We start from the raw sequence: 12,173 nt of genomic DNA on the forward strand, positions 1-12,173 counted from the left end.
AATTAGTAATGGCTGATTCACAGACGACAAAATAATAATTCAAAAAATGTGTAGAATGCACTAAGTTGGCGTAAACGACTGCCGTTTAATTTGAACTGTTCACGTATTTCACCGAACATAATTGATTAGTTTTCAATAATTGCCAGCAATTGATGACTCAGAGAGATTGATATTGTCATTGGGGATCACAAGGAAATTTTTTACACAGGTTTCGTGGATGTACTGGTTACAAAACCAATTTTGGCGGTAATGTCCCCAACCTTTTGTACTAGAGATGTTAATTAAATGTCATGGACTAATATATTCATTTTTCATTATCCACTTTTGAACTATTATAGCAAGAACGGTCAACTCTTTCTACATCTTACATAATTCATCTTCAATGCCTTTATTTCAAAACTAGGGCTATTGCAGTAACGTTTTACCAGCCAAAGCCATCAAAAGATGCATGTTGTATACATATATAGTTTATGGTCCGAAATAATGTGTCTTGTCCCTGGCTTATACTGGTGCACTGTTAAATATTCTAGTTCCTTGGCAACTGCAGAGCGGACGATGTCCACTGACAGTTCCTATCCGTCCCTATAGAGCTGTAATATAAAAAAAATACCGCATTTTCCTACCTCTGTTCTAGGGCTATTTTGGAATCCTTACCGACTATTTTTCACCGTGATTCTTCTTTATTCGCCAAAGGAATCATTTTTTTTATCACAACTGACACACATTTATAATAATTCAACACTATTTTCAAGTAGAATTCTGCGATTAAAAACATACACAAAATCGCTAATTCTACTTGAAAATAGTGTTGAATTATTATAAATTTGTGTCAAATATTATAGTGAGAAATGATTCCTTTTGGCGAAAAATAAAGAATCACGGCGGAAAACAGAATAGGTAGCCTGGGTGTTTCCAAAAGAGGTCAAGAGCGATATTTTACCGTATTTTCACATTACAGCTATATAGGGACGGATAGGAACTGTCAGTGGACATCGTCCGCTCAGAAATGAAATGAGGTTTAACGTCCTACTGGGCTAATGAAGACGGGCATAGGGCTTTGAAAGTATTTTTTTTCAAGATATTTTTATAAAACAGATACTAATGTATTTTAGGGCTGGTAGTAAACACCATATGAATGAAAAGGAAAATAAATTGTTAGTTTTTTTTATCTACTACGGTTAATTATCTCCAAAATAGGGAAATTACAGATTAATTTCATGGGTTATTGTTTCCTTTACCTAGTTTTTGTCAAGTCGATTCCGGTCATTTTTTATTTTTTGTGTCAAATGTTGGGAGGTTGCTTGTTCACGTGAGCATAAATTTTTTAAACCCACCCCATGAAAGAAGTAGCTATAGGGCGTCAAACTTTGGGTGACGAAAAATGTGGAATTTAGACAGGCTTTGATATCCAGTCCGTATACAGATCTCGATCACCAGAATCGTCTGACGTTAATATTGTGGTAACAGCACTGAGTCATCGATAAATTGTGTGAGCTTGGTCTTTCTGCTACGTATAGTAAAGGTGTAAGGACTTGCCAAAGTTGGTATTTGAGAAAAGACAGATTTTGGCAATTTCACCATATGAAAAATGTTTTTTCAATTTTCTCATACAGGAATTGAAAGATTTATCTAATATTGCACATTTATGTGTTTTGGGACTATCCCAACTTATAAACCAAATTTGGTCAAAATCTGTGATTGAAGCCTTAGCACCTTCTGCATGGTTTTCTCGCGGACACGCTCTTAAAACTAATATTAACACATACAATGTACCTTTAAACTGCAGGTTTTAAATCTTTGGCTGATACAATTCAAATACTAGCACATACACAGTTGGTGAAAGAAAACAACCGCGATTTACTAATATAAATATAAAACTTTTAGCAAGATTAGATGAAGAATCCAACCTCACACTACAAGATTCTAAAACATTTGATCAAGGTGATGTTACTAACAAACAAAAGAAACCTTCGGGTCAAAGGTGAAATGAAACACTAGCGAGTGAACTCGAACTCACTGGATACCTTTAAGAAGAGTGTACAGAATAGGACAGTTTAAAGATGCAGTGAAGTGTGACGTAATATTTAAGATTACATTAGCATTGTGGCCATATAAAATATCCAATAAATAGATAAAACCACTCTACTACATACTCCCTCCCTTTAGGAAAATGTTGTCCCTAACCTATTAAAACCAACTAATAAAACATATCTGGAAATAGTCTCTTACACAAAACTGGTAATGAGTTCAGAACAATCTGTAGTCGATCTGGTGACAGGCTCATATAATCTGATATTAGTGACTTTGCCAGCCAGGCCCCTAGCCAGCCTGAACTTTTTAGGGGCGGGGTCTCTCCCTCCGTACGAAGGGGATGCCGGGATCCTCCTCAGTGACGGATCATGAGGTCGCAGGACCCTGAGGCAGTCTAGCTGCCGGGCCCCAGTGACAAAATGATACCCTAAGGGGGGGGGGGAGCTTCTCTCCTCTTGGTGTGTAAGGGGTCCGGGGGTCCTCCCTCCGAGAAAATTTTTGAAATTTCGACCTGAAATGGGTCTGTGGAGTATATCCCGGGCGGGAAGTCATATATACTTAGTTCTAAGCAGAAAAAAACTATCGCAGAGAGGCCCCACTGCCAGTCCGGACCCGACGATATCGGTTCGCAATTCTTATCAAGCGAGCTGGTTGATTGAGAAACGGGAGCCCGAAGAAAATATTGGACAATTAACAAGACCACTACCTGTCAACCAGAAATAATATTTCGGGTTTAAGGTTATGGAAAGATTTCTGATATCAACTACCTAATAATTTCAAAACTCATCGAAAAAAGGCAACTATATTTCACGATTTTTGGGGAAATGGTTCTTCATAATTTTTTTCTAGCAAATATAATTTTTTTTTTTTTTTTTTTTTTGGTCACCAAATCGCCGGGCCCCATCGGAGCCCGGGCCAAGGCCATTTGCATCTGTTGCCCTCGCCATGATCCGTATGGTGGCTGATTGGTATCATGTCGTGATGTCGCGGTGTCGCCCTTCATAAGGCGACAACCCGACATCACTACATCTTAACCCGACACCACGACAACCCGACACTACGACATCACGAAATCACGACATTTTTAACCCGACACTGCGACATTTTCACCCGACACCACGACATTAAAAATGTCGTAATGTCGCGTAAAAATGTCGTACTGTCGGGTTAAAATGTCGTGATGTCGGGTTGTCGTGGTGTCGGGTTATCGGCCATATTCCTCTCAATACTATGATTACGTACACTGAAAGTTCCCCGGGATTTTGCAGCGTGGTGCAGAAAAGTAGGAAAAATGAATATAAGAGTAGGCCGTAGCGCCGCCGTCCGAGCAAAATGTCCCTCATAACACACTGAATGGTGTAAGCTCGTCTTCATTATCCCAGTCGGAGCAGAACAGTAGGACGTTAAACTCCATTTCATTTCATTTCGTTCTGCTCCGACTGGGCTAATGAAGACCTACATACCCTTTACAGTGTACTGCCAGAGGTCCTTTTACGTGCACGCCAATATGTAAATGGGGTCTCGGTTTTTCGTCCATCCGACGGAGGGCCTGACAGGGGATAACGTATAGTCTTTTGGATGGGACAAAAAATCGAGGTTCCGTGTACATATAAGCGAGCACGTAAAAGCCCCCTGACTGTTGGAATTCAATATAAGAGTAGGCCCTAGCGCCGCTATCCGAGCAAAGTTTGGCCCAGGGTACACAGTTGGACGTTAAACACAATTTCATTTTATTCAATTTTCCTACTTTTCTGCACCAATCGGGCTATTGAAGATAGGCATACGCTATGCAGAGTGCTATGACGGAAATTTTCAATGAACCGTGGCATTTCTTCATCGAAATTCAACTGTGAAGGATTCCTTCATGTGCACGCCAACGTGTAAACAGGGGCTTGTTTTTTGTTCCATCTACACAACTAGACAATTTACTTTGCCAGACAGGGGGTGGATGGCCGAATGGTTAGCACGTGCGCGCTGTATCATAAGGCCTGTCATTGAGTCAGCTGGCGTGGTTTCGAATCCCCGGTTGTACGTGACAAGGAGTAGGGTCGCCTGTCCAACCTCGTGGGTTTTCTTCGGGTCCTCCGATTTCCTCCCACTGCTAAAGACCCCTGCGCGCAAGCGAATTATTGAAATAAAATTAAATCATGTTAGTCCCGAAATAATCTAGTTTGTGTTGAGTGGACGTTAAACCCCACAATCCGACACCACGACAACCCGACACCACGACAACCCGACATCATGACATTTTAACCCGACAATACGACATTTTTACGCAACATTACGACATTTTTGATGTCGTGGTGTCAGGTGAAAATGTCGTATTGTGATGTCGTGTTGTCGTGTTAAAATGTCGTGATGTCGGGTTGTCGCCATATGAAGGGCGACATCACGACATGATACCAATCAGCCACCATAGTTTGGCCAATTTTCGCCCGGTATCGTAAGGCCGGCTAATCGAGACAAAGGAGACTTGATATGTTTGACTTCATTCACGGGAGATAACTACCACCACAAAAACAAGCACCTGCCTGACAACAAGTAAACAACGGTGCACCGTTGGAAAATTTGTTTTCTATTGTACTATTTTAACCGTTACAATGGCGCTTCACGAAAAAGTGATGAAAGGGGATATATCCGATTTTGCAAACCACATGAAGAAAATGGTAAATAGTAAAGAAAACAGGTAATATAATCTAGAATTTCCTCTATCCTATGAATGAATGCTTGAATTAAAATGAAATTTGTTGTGAATCCAATTTATTGTCAACTCAAGCCATAAGAATCATTAAGAACTCACGATTAAAGCCCAGTCTGTCGTCCCTTTATGACTACCTGTACACAATTCGCTTAATTTGATAGAGAAATGCTGGTCTCAAAATGACCTAGTTTGGATGAGACCCATATTCCCTTTTTTGGGCACTATTAGGGCCTATATAGGCCTATTATATAAAACTGCTATAAGTTTATATCAATGATTCAACACCAGAGAGGCAAGACATGATACACCAAAGGCTTTCATATAGTTTATAGTTTCTTCCTTTCAAAATACCCCCACCATCAACAAAAACATATAGTCCACTAGAAGTACTTATCTTATGGACTAAAATATCAAGCTCAACTGGACCACATCATGTTGTCTACTTGTTTGGCTTTAGGCTTCAATCGCTGCTCGCCAGTTTCTGATTAAAACTTACGTTTCTTGGCAGAGAAGATAGACATATATTTAAGATACCGTGTGATATATTTTTTTTTTACTTGCAGTGATATTAAATTTATGATCGGTCCAAATAAACAGTCAGTATATGCACATCGTTGCATTCTGTCCTCAAGGTGCGCCGTGTTTAAAGCCATGTTTTCCGAGCATGTCGGCAATAACAAACATACAACCAATGATAAAGATGTACCTCTTGTTCTCACAGAAACATCACCAGAAGTATTTCTTGCCATGTTGGAATTTATTTATACCAATTGTATTTCTATTTCCTCTAGAATAGTGAGTATTCCTATTATAATTAATTAGTGGTACCGGTATATCTTCTTATTTTTGTTGCCAGTAAGTAAATATACTTTCGTATGTATTAAAAAATAACAGTCCTTAGTATTTAGTACCAAATTTTTCAGGGTTTTTTTTTGTAATCTAAAATCCAAAATTGAATTGGTTTGGCCTTTCCCCTAGGGGGGTTGGATGGCTAAATGGTTAGCGTGTGCGCGCTGTATCATAAAGTCTGTCATTGAGTCAACTGATATGGTTTTGATTCCCTGGTTTTACGTGACAAGGAATAGAGTTGCCTGTCCAACCTCGTGGGTTTTCTCCGGGTCTTCCGGTTTCCTCCCACTGCTGAAGACCCCTACACACAAGTGAATTATTAAGATAAAATTAAACCATATGTTAGTCCCAAAATGACCTAGTTTGTGTCAAGTACACGGTAAACCCCATTTCTCTCTCTCCCCCCCCCCCTCCCTTTTCCCTAGCTAATATTCATTCAAGTTCGTTCTTTCGTGAGTTAACGTCCACCTCCATTCAAGTCCCAAGAACGCACTATCCCACTAAAAATCTTAGTTTTGAGTGACTCTGATATACTCTTACAGATCGAATATTTTAATGACCGCAAAATCATTTATATTTTCAGGCTGTTGATGTTTTAGCTTCTTCATTAGAATATGGTTTAGATGAGTTGAAAAGGGTGAGTCACAAAAGAAAGCATACCATACTTGAAAATGATTGCCGTTTCAGATTTGCCTCAGGACACATATTCTACAGATTAGTGCTAACCATTATTCAAAATGGGGCTAAACTTGTGCCGTCATCATTTTTTATTCGGGGTTAACTGTACATATATATACACAAACTTAAAATCTGTATGATAGTAGTTTTTCTAAAACAAATGAATGATTATTAAATCTGCCAACTGCAGGTCTTTCTTTAAGCCTGATGTAAATTATTAATTAGACATTAATTAACTTATCCAGACCATAATCAACTCTTGATGTCATCGCTAGCCTCCAATATTTACTGGATTATAATCCGATCTGCTGCTCAACTCTCACTCATGATTAAATCAAAAAGTGAAAATAATCAAGACTATGTTTTTTATCGTACCGACTTTAGTAATGATGATCGAAGCTAGGCCCAAAATTCATTTGCTAACTTCAGCAAATTCCCTTTACGTTATCTAGTTTTTAACTATTATAGTGAGAACTGTCAGCTCTTTATCTAATCTTCCATAATGTATCTTGAGATTAATTCAAATGAAATGAAATGCCATGGAGTTTAGTCTTACTTTTCTGCACCAATCTGACTAATGCTGTGTGCTATGAGGGATATTTAAATCAGACTAGGGCGCAATGGCCATATCTTATTTCGATTTACAACTGGCAAGAGATCTTAAACTCAACGCTAATGGTAAGCCGAGACCTCTGAAATGAATGCCGAAAATGTCATTTAAAATTAAGATATGCTGGTATTGTCTGTCTATATAATTTTGGAACCACTGTCTTATTTTGACTGTGGTTGGTATAAACGTAAGCGTTTGCTTCGAAATACATCTAGTTTAGTTTATTTTTCGGTGAGATTATTGTCAGCATTGACATAACAATAATATTTATAGTAAAGTGAGATCTTTAATGTTTTCATAGTTTTTTCTACGTTTTTTTATGTATTTTATTTAGTTATGTTCATCGTACCTTGTTGAGATTTTAAATACAAATAACGCTTGTGATACGATGCAAGCTGCAGTTTTATACAGCCAAGATGATTTAAAAGATAAAACGCTTCAATTTATAGATCAACATACAGCGGTAAGCATGTATTTATTTTCCACATTTGAGACGGATATCGACTTTTGTCTCTGGCAGTACACAAATCGCTATAATGTATGCTTAATCATTTTACAATAAATTCTAGTTGAAATGAAATGAAGTCAAATAGGGTTTAACATCCTACTGTTCTGCTCCGACTGGGCTAATGAAGACGGGGCATACGTCATACAGTGTGCTAGGTGGGAAACATTGTCCATTATCGCCTACTCTTATATATCGTATTACAACTGCCAAGGGATCTTTTACGTGCACGCCAATGTGTACACAGGACTTTGTTTTTTCCCATCCCACAGCTGTCATTCATTGTGAGATCCTCCGTCCTGCGTCACTGACAAGAAACCATGTCAGAAAATCCTGATGAACTTTCTCGACCAACACCGGGAGCAAACCCGCCACATCCAGGCCAGCATCTTACTCACTCAGTCACCGTGGCTCCCAAATTCCTAGTTACCATAACATCTTTGAAAGAAGTTTTTGTTAAGTATTGTTAATCTAAATTAAAGTGTTTTTTAGGGGGTTTTATTTGGAGATGTAGCCTATATAATATTACCCCTTTCTGGTTGTTGTTTAATAAAATGAATTAATGTCTTAATACTCCATTTCTACTTTCAGGATGTGTTTAGATCTAAAGGGTTTCAAGAATTATCAGCTGATTCGCTGGCCACCATATTAAAAAGTGATAATTTAGCTATTGATGAAATGGAATTATATAGATCTGTGAAAGAATGGGCAACAGTAAATTCGGTAAATTTAACATAGCATTATTTTTCGATATATTTCGGCATGGCTTTTCTTGCAGGTAATTTTCTTCATAATATGTAGCATTCAGTCGTTCCGACAAAGAAAGGTTACATCAAGGAAAAAGATAAGAATATGATGGACGTTTGATTTGGAAACCAAATGTGTACTGAAATCGGAAATCGTCTGTTATTGGATGATTAATGAACGTTTGATCCGTTTTACATCCTTTCAATCGGTCCCAAAAGGAAAATATTGTGTGCATGCACGGGCAACACAGTTTGTCCTTTATAAGGTAATTGTTTTGGATGTATGCCTTCATAGTTAATTTGCTGAGGGCATGACAAGGGACAGCGTAGGCCTATAGTCGTTCGGATGAAACGAAAATCTGAAGTAGAATTTGTTTGAGTTTCGACTCCTGATAACTTCTGTATCGTCCACTTGATACAAACTTGGTCATTTCAGGACTAACATATGGTTCAATTTTATTTCAATAACTCGCCTGTCATGTACAACCGGGGAATCCAAACCACGCCAGTTGACTCAATTACAGACCTTATAATTCAACGCGCACGTGCTAACCATTCGGCCATCCCACTCCCAGCATGTTTTGTAAATTAAGTATTTGATTACAAATATGTTACAGGCCCGGAACTCCTAAATACCCTTTTAATCTGGCCCCAAAAGTCACTACACATAGCTTGTGGTTATAAAAAATTTGCCTTCGAAAATGTAAAACCCATTACCGCAAATTGAAATTATTCGGTGACTATTTTAACACACTTTATTGTTTTTGATAAAAGAATTTATTTCAATACAAATTATGTGTTGAAAATTTGTTTTAAATTGCGTAAGGCTTCAATGAATGTACCGATGTAGCGGCAACCACGTTGACGCTACAATATTGCAGCTAGTCGTGAAGAAGCAAAAGAAAACTGTGTTATCTTGTACTATAATATAAGTAATTTTAACTTAAACATACATTATGCAAGAGCTAAATCTGTCTAATGCTACAATATTGCAGCTAGTCGTGAAGAAGCAAAAGAAAACTGTGTTATCTTGTACTATAATATAAGTAATTTTAACTTAAACATACATTATGCAAGAGCTAAATCTGTCTAATGCATGTTTTTCTTTAGGCAGGCCTGAAATGTTATCTAAATTATTAATTAGACATTAATTAACCTATCCAGGCCATAATCAACTCTAGATGGCATCGCTAGCCTGCGATCTTTAGTGGATTGTGGGCCGATTTACTGCATAACTTTCCTTCACGATTTAATGATTAAATGGATAATCGAGACTATGCTGTTTATCGTACTGACTTTAGTAATGATGATCAAGGCTATGTGGAAATTTCAACCACTTTGTTCTCTGTTCATAGTGGATCAATTTGAATGAAATTTTCAGCAAATTGCCTTTACATTATCTAGTTTTTAACTATTATAGTGAGAACTGCCAACTCGTTATCGAATCTCCCATAATGTATCTTTAATATATTATTTTAGGCTGTGGATGGTAAACCAATAAAAGAAGTTGGTCAGCAGTTTGTCAGTTTAATTCGTCTACCTCTTTTTTCACCAGAAGAACTTGCAAATTTAGAAGAAGAAAATAAAAAAGAAAACTTTATACCGGTAAGTAAAAGAGTGCTGGCATCTATTTTGGTCCACACATGTGTAGCCCCAGATTTTGTGAATCTCACTGTGCTAAAGCATGCTTTTTTTATGTAATTATTACAAGCTACGTTTTAATTTTCCCGTTCAATAGAACAACAATTGTTTCCTATAACAAATGTTTTTTTCGGAAAGATTACATTTCAAACCCTTTTAAATCGGCAAATTGAATGATGTGATTTTATGAGTGTTGATTTTCCTTTTCTGTTTATAGGTTGAATCATTTGCATTTGCGTGGAAAGTTCACGCACTTAAACATGGAGAAAAGGGAAACCCCCTCACTACTAAAAGGAAAGGAACGAATCCCAGAGATGTTCATAAATATATAGATAATTCAAAATAGACATTTGACTATTGATTAGTGCGACAATGAAGCTTGCGTTTTAATACTGTATCCATGATAAAGCTGCGAAAATGTGAAATGGAATTTCTGTACATTATATATAAGAAAACAATTTCTTCTTGTAAATAATTAAAATTTTATAGAGGAGGCTTTATCTAAAGATAGCAGGGTAATGATTGTGATTGGTGCATGCACAACATGACAACGAATAGTCTCTCTCTCTCTCTATTCTGAAATTTTATATCTTCCATATGCAACTTTTGCCAGTCCCCTTGATATTAATAATATGCATTGACACTGGACCCATTCAGCATTGCATCTGTCTCGTATAAACTGAAAAAGGTTTTTCGAGAATTACCTATACGACAGGTATTTTAATGTAGCATTTGCCAACTTAAAGATGCATTATGTAAGAATTAGATAAAGAGCTGGAGGTTCTTGCTATATTAGTTCCAAAAAAGGTAATGAAAATTGAATACATGCATATTGAAAATTTAAGTCAGATTACTTCAGTCTGAGCAAAGTTATGGGTGCTTGAAGTTTTGACATGTGGCCTTAATTGTCAAGTAACATTGCAACGATAATCCAAAAAAGTCTTGATTATCCAATCTAACATTAAATGGCGCGGGTGTTCTAATCCATTCAATATCTTGGTCACCCGATGGTACAGAGAGTTGGTTTTGACCTTGCCATGTGAATGAATGTCTAAATAGTAATTTACATAACATTGAGGTCAGAAAAAGGACCTGCAATAGGCACATGTAGCTCTCACATAATGCATCTTTAATGATAATATAGTTTTAATCTTCTTTTAAAGGTTTTGCAATTCATTTATCACATGAGAAAATTAAATATGTACATAGTAAATCATTCATCAGTGCTTGCAATCCTTAAAAGTCGTCATTAGTGATAATTATATACAGTCTTGGTATTAAGTTTATTTTATGTAAAAAAAATATCCAATATAGAATTTATTTATTTATTAAATATATTGTAATGCATGGAATTTTCTATTTTTTGGGCGAAGCAAATGGGGCTATAGACGAATATATTCCGAGTTTTGGTTGTATATATGTAGAGAAATGGGGTTTAACGTACCCTCGACACAAACTAGGTCATTTCGGGACTAACATATGATTTAATTATATTTCAAGATTGGACAGGCGACTCTACTCCTCATCACTACAACTGGGGAATCGAAACCACCCGAGTTGACTCAATGACAAGACCTTATGATACAAAGGGCAAGCACTAACCATTCGACTCCCCCCCCCCCCCCAAAAAAAAAGATTTATGTGGTCTATTTTTGGGTAGCAACCATAGAATTTTCGGACAAAGGTATTATTTTCCGGGAATATTTTGGGCCCAAAACGAAAGACAAATTGATAAACATATTGATTTCCTCAAATAAATTGTCTCAAGGATCAATAAATTCCCTACCACATCAAAAACGGTATGGGATAGGATTTGCAGGATTAAACGTAGAAGTAGTGTATTATCAGTTAACCACCTAAATGTTGATAATACCACCATTACAACATTTCCGGATATTGCTAATTCTCTGGTGAGTGCATTTTCATTCAATTAAACATCATTCTTCTCTGATGCCTTTCAAGACACTAAATAGCAACAGGAAAAAAGGCGACTTAATTTCAAGTCCCGCAATGATGAATGCTACAGTGATAATTTTTCCGTTACTGAGCTACGTGATTCGCTTTAGCTAGTTCGCAATACTGTAATTGGTCCAGATGAAGGTTTTAAAACATTTACCTTTTCCAACATGTTTCATTTAATTGGATCTTTTTAACCGGATTTGGGTAGATGGGAATTTTTCTCCTTCGTGGCATGAAGCCACAATAATTCCCGTTCCTAAACCGGGATTCTACAAATACTACTGCCTATCGTCCGATCCCTTTGTCTAGCTGCATTTGCATGACCATGTAGATAATGATCAATAGAAGGTTTGTGTGATACCTTAAGTCCAACAAGCTTATTACTGACCTCCAGTTTGGATTTCGGTACCAAAGGAGCACTCTCGTTAGATTTGAAACCTTCGTCACTGACGC

The 12,173-nt window shown here is 37.2% G+C and overlaps 1 protein-coding gene across 1 annotated transcript; it reads left to right on the forward strand.

The window, feature by feature from the left end:
* The first annotated feature begins 4,551 nt into the window (after window positions 1–4,551).
* On the forward strand, window positions 4,552–11,108 carry LOC126828815 (BTB/POZ domain-containing protein 19). The gene is made up of 7 exons (XM_050558824.2): window positions 4,552–4,717; window positions 5,296–5,527; window positions 6,165–6,218; window positions 7,204–7,332; window positions 7,966–8,097; window positions 9,600–9,725; window positions 9,979–11,108. Exons 1-7 carry the CDS (start codon window positions 4,632–4,634, stop codon window positions 10,105–10,107), a joined length of 888 nt encoding a protein of 295 aa, XP_050414781.1. The 5' UTR covers window positions 4,552–4,631; the 3' UTR covers window positions 10,108–11,108.
* Window positions 11,109–12,173: the final 1,065 nt, after the last annotated feature.

This window comes from Patella vulgata, chromosome 7 (assembly GCF_932274485.2).
Source record: "Patella vulgata chromosome 7, xgPatVulg1.2, whole genome shotgun sequence".
Classification (NCBI taxonomy): Eukaryota; Metazoa; Mollusca; class Gastropoda; family Patellidae; genus Patella; species Patella vulgata.

What these genes read in the sequence shown, in the direction of transcription:
- LOC126828815 (XM_050558824.2), top strand. Translation starts at nt 4,632, where the DNA reads ATGGCGCTTCACGAAAAAGTGATGAAAGGGGATATATCCGATTTTGCA. An exon ending in GTAAATAGTAAAGAAAACAG is followed by an intron (nt 4,718 to 5,295) that starts GTAATATAATCT and finishes TTTTACTTGCAG; the next exon opens with TGATATTAAATTTATGATCG. An exon ending in GTTTAGATGAGTTGAAAAGG is followed by an intron (nt 6,219 to 7,203) that starts GTGAGTCACAAA and finishes TATTTTATTTAG; the next exon opens with TTATGTTCATCGTACCTTGT.